This window comes from Primulina huaijiensis, chromosome 10, assembly GCF_012295235.1.
Source record: "Primulina huaijiensis isolate GDHJ02 chromosome 10, ASM1229523v2, whole genome shotgun sequence".
NCBI classification, from domain to species: Eukaryota; Viridiplantae; Streptophyta; class Magnoliopsida; order Lamiales; family Gesneriaceae; genus Primulina; species Primulina huaijiensis.
Window position 1 is genome coordinate 4081565 of NC_133315.1, and position 4657 is coordinate 4086221.

Genomic DNA, 4657 nt, shown 5'->3' on the forward strand with positions numbered 1-4657 from the left:
AAATATTCAGAATTATGCAGCTAACACTAAAGAATTAAACATAATTCAATTTAAAAAATTCCATAGAAAGTTTGATTTTATTTAATCAAATTTTCTTGAAAAGAATTCAAATAATTATTTCATTTAAGGAATTAAATCCAACATAATTTGATAACTGGATCCGGTTTACAGATCTTAAGATTCTGTATAATTAGCGAAATCACTGAATTAAAGAAATCAGAGGAAAAAGATTCAAGAATCCAGCCTGTGTTCCAACGGTCGGTTCCCCACAGAGCCCCACAAAAGACGACCGTTTAGGCTTCTTTTCACCCTCTCCACGCTCTCGTCTCCTCTTTGCTAGAGAAACATGAAGTTCCTTTAACATAGTAAACGCCTCCTTTCTCTACGGTTTCTCCGAAACATAGAAAAGAAGAAAAGGGTCGTTGCTATATTTCTTGTCCGAATCGAATGGGTTGTTTTCTTGGGTGCTTTGGGGATGCAAAAGATGGAAAGAACAAGAAACAGAAGACTCGTCGAGCGAGTCCGAAAGGACAGGTGAAGACCTTTTTGTTAGTTCGATTAGATTTTTGCTTTTGTTTGTTCAATTGGGATGGAAAATTTGTGAAGAAGAGCTGTGAAGTTCTCGATGGTGTCTGTGTTTTCTTGGTTTTGTGCTTGTTGATTGTATGCATTGAGGTGTTGATTCTTTGAAATATGAACCTAATTGCTTGAACCATGGAAACGAGCTTGAACGATAAGTTTTGTTCTCTCTTTGGTGAAAAGTTGTTTTGTTGGAATTTTGAGAGATATTTTGTGTTACTTTTGAAAAAATAAAATGCTCTTGATTTTGGTACTTCGGTTAATCCAAGAATTGGCCCTTCATTGATGAATGAGATTTATTTGGTTGTTGTTCGTGTTGGTGATACAATTCTGTCCTTTCTTTCATCGATGTTAGAATGATTCTGGTTTTGGCTTCAAAATTTGAGTTTTGTTGACTAGGTTCTGTTTTTGGCTTCAAAATCAGAGTTTTGTTGACTAAATGAGATGCTAAGTTCTTGCAGAAGAGAAACCAAGTTGAGAACAATCGACAGCAAAGTACATTAGTGGATCAGAGCCTCCTAGAGACACAACCTACCAACTTGGTTTCAGAATTACAGTGAGTCTTCGATTGGCTTTTTCAATTGTCGAATCATTCTGCTATATTACCCACTGATTCATAGGACGGATAGATTTCGGGTTTTTTGCTGTTAAGATGATATATTGTTGCCTTTCTTTATTTCTTGTTATGGTTTAACCCTCTTCAGTTAATTTCTTTCATTACGTTGAAAATCATATGAGAGGTGGATGCAGGGACTTGAGTTAAAGCTAGTTAGTGATTTGGAGGAAAGATCATATTATTGATAAATTTTACGGTAAATTTAGCTTTTGTTGATTTATCTGGATTTTGAGTGTAGAAATAAAACAAAGCAAGAGGAGAGATTGAGCCCAAGCCCAAAGAAAAGAGTTACGTTTAACTCAAATATCACTACACACGATCACGTTTCAGTCTTTGAGAGCACCGATTCTCTGCATGGATGCGATATTAGTGTGCAGAAAGAAAAGGAAAAGGATCTTAAAGCTTTGAATCCAGGCTCTGAAGATGATTCAATCACCTTGAGTGTTGGATCATACCCTTCAAATCATAGATACCATAACACCATAGAGAGTGACGATGAACCAGAAGACTATGGTGATGGTGAGGACTTATATGATTTGGATGACCTCGAAGATGAAGAAGGTTTCAATGACTGTAATGAAGATGATGCTGATAGTGTGATGAATTGTCAAGACGTATGGTCAGAATCGATTGTGATCTCATCTGCAGAGTCGAGAGTAGAAAACCATTCCGCAAATTCGAACGACGATGAAGTAGAGAGTCGTATGTTGGAGACTTGGCAATCTAGTGAGGAAACTGAAGCGTTTAGACACAAAACTAATGCAAGAGATAGAAGAGATTATGTCAGTTCCGTGCTGAACCCTGTACAGAATATTACTCAGTGGAAAACTATAAAATCGAACGGAACGCCGTGCTTACTGAAGCCAGAAAAGGAGAACTTGATGTCTTACTCAGAAAAGGCGTTTAAGCAACTATCTCCAAGTGTCAGGACAAAATCTGATGAATCAAAGAAATCAAATCAAAAAATGGCAGTAGATGCAAGTTTATCGAATTGGTTGGTTTCTCCTGAATTTACATCTTCCAAGAATAATTTTTCCAGTCAACTTGAATCCGTTACATCAGGGAATACCATTTCAAAAGAGGCTCATTCTGTGAGGAGCTTCGAAGATAGGCCTATTTTAGGTGCGTTGACAGTTGAAGAACTGAAACAGATTTCGGTGTCTTCCTCCCCAAAGAAAACGTCCCCTATTCGAAACCCTGATGAGATGCCAATTATTGGCATTGTCGGGACTTACTGGAATCACTCCGGTTCAAATAAGAACTTCGGTTCGACCTCGTCATATAAGGGCATACCCAACACAGCCAGCAAATACAGAGAGGTATTCAAAGTTCAAGAATTGAGAATCACATTTTTCTTAAATCATTTTATTTTGGTACTAAGAATTTGTCTGTAAAATGCAGGACAAGATAGTTCGTTTGCAATCGACTCCATTCGAGACAAGGTTGGAGAGAGCTCTGAATCAAAGTTCTACTGGAGCTTAATTACATTATATGGTCCTTGGAGAAGCTTTTGAGATGTTTGAGTTATTTCTTTGCATATGTTGTAAATTCTTGAGTAATTTGTGGATGTTTTTCCATTTGTTAGTTGTGTGCGTTGTTGTATTTGCATGTATGCATACATGCTGTTGATGATTGAATTGGTTGTTCACTTGCTTATTATATTATATGTATTTATATATTGAAGCTTCTGTTGTACTATTCTGGGGTGATCGTTTTACTGATTTATGTGAAATATAGGTTTCTGTTTTTTTTTTAATCCAATTAATGCAAATCAATGAAAATAGTTCGATTAACCACAAATAATTTAATTCCCAACATTATCAAAATCCCCATTTGAATATTTCAAATTATCTAATATATGGGCTAATAATGTGTTTTATACATACCATCTGTTGACAACATGAGATTTAAATGAATCGAGCTTCGATTCGAGTTTTATCATAAGGTTCGAGATCGGCTAATTTTGAAATTACTAAGCTACCGAATAGTTCGAGATTAGTTCGTGAATAGCTTGTTTATCATGTTTAACGAGTTTGGTTCGAGCTCGGCTCGCTAAGCAAGTTCGTGTTCGAGCTCGTCTCGTTGAGTGAAATTTTGTTTGAGCTTGTCTAGCATTCTTAGCCAAAAGACCGACTAAGATATGAAAATTTAAGAGGTTGACTTTTCATTTTACAATCTTTGAATCTCTTATCTTTCACTTGCATATTGATGTGGGACAATGCAAGTTGTCTTTCAATGTTTGAGTTCCCAACAAACTAGCCTAGCTCGAGTCACATAAACAGCATGAGCTTGATTTCGAGCTCGCGAGCCTACGAGCCCAATATCCTTAATCTCTAGCTAAATTCGATAATCTTAACGAACAATCTTGAACGAGATTTTTATCGAGTCGAGCTCCTAATAACTCGCAAAAAGATATAAATTTTGAAATGTGGAATTCTAATTACATGAATATTGAATATGTCACTTAGACAATATTTTTCCTTTTCCAATAAATTCAAAACTACATCAAAATATATCACACACACTAAAAAGTCATAAAATAATAATATAGTTGTCTATCATATTATTTCTTTGACTATATTTTTCCTCTTCTAATATATCAAAAATACATTAAAAAAACTAAAAGTCACAAAACATAGTGAAGGATTGTGAGAACACCTGCGAAGGTGCTTCAAACGAAATATTTTTCATGAGCTTCAATATCTCGTGTTCTAAGAATGTTTACACCGATGAATTAAATTAAGTTTGATTATAAATCAAGTGCAACACTCGAAGTAATCTTTCGTTAAGAAAAACAGATATATTTTATATCATGTGCAACTGAATAATTGAAAATAAAGGGAATCAGTTGTGGGATATATCTGTTCAGTTATGTGAAAATTGAAATGACGGATGCTCTAACTGATCAAATCTCTAACTGATCAAATCAGTTTGAAAACAATAGTTAAACAGTTAAATACATAAGATATATTTATGAATGTTCGGAGACTTCAACTGCTCTTACGTCATCCCTTTTCCCTCCTTGGTTAGGATACACTAGAAGACTTTGATTTATACAACACCTTGTACAAACCCACTCATCTTATGACTTACTCTACTTCCTAACTGAACTCCTAGTCTAGCTGAAGGCAGCACCTTCCAGCCAACACTTGTTTAATGTCTGTGTGTCAAAGACTACAAACACAAGTTTATTGTCTTTGTGCAAGACTCACTCAACTATTCAATAAGCTCAACTCTCTGATATATGTGAGTGATTGTGTGTGTGCGTGTGTGAAAACTGAACAATGAATACCACACGAAGGTGTTCTCACACACTGAGGGAAATAGGGCTTCTATATTAAGTTGATAACACGTTGAAGTGTTCCCTCACAATTGGGCCAATTGCTTCTCTCTTTAAGCTGATAAGACTTCTAAGTGTGCCCTCTCTTCTTCACACACACTTGTTCTATTTTGTTGGTCTTC

At 35.7% G+C, this 4657-nt stretch overlaps 1 protein-coding gene across 2 annotated transcripts; it reads left to right on the forward strand.

Moving 5' to 3' along the window:
- Positions 1-215: 215 nt before the first annotated feature.
- Positions 216-2941, forward strand: LOC140985739 (uncharacterized). 2 transcript variants are annotated; one of them, XM_073453636.1, is made up of 4 exons: positions 216-534; positions 1032-1135; positions 1434-2514; positions 2597-2941. In XM_073453636.1, exons 1-4 carry the CDS (start codon positions 448-450, stop codon positions 2675-2677), a joined length of 1353 nt encoding a protein of 450 aa, XP_073309737.1. In that variant the 5' UTR covers positions 216-447; the 3' UTR covers positions 2678-2941. The 2 variants fall into 2 exon arrangements, with proteins under 2 accessions (XP_073309737.1, XP_073309738.1); XM_073453637.1 differs by having other exon boundaries at positions 217-534; positions 1041-1135.
- Positions 2942-4657: the final 1716 nt, after the last annotated feature.

Excerpts from the sequence above, each read along its gene's own strand:
- LOC140985739 (XM_073453636.1), top strand. The coding sequence starts at position 448 with ATGGGTTGTTTTCTTGGGTGCTTTGGGGATGCAAAAGATGGAAAGAAC. Across the intron at positions 1,136-1,433 it reads AACTTGGTTTCAGAATTACA|AAATAAAACAAAGCAAGAGG; the intron begins GTGAGTCTTCGA and ends TTTTGAGTGTAG. Across the intron at positions 2,515-2,596 it reads CAGCCAGCAAATACAGAGAG|GACAAGATAGTTCGTTTGCA; the intron begins GTATTCAAAGTT and ends TGTAAAATGCAG.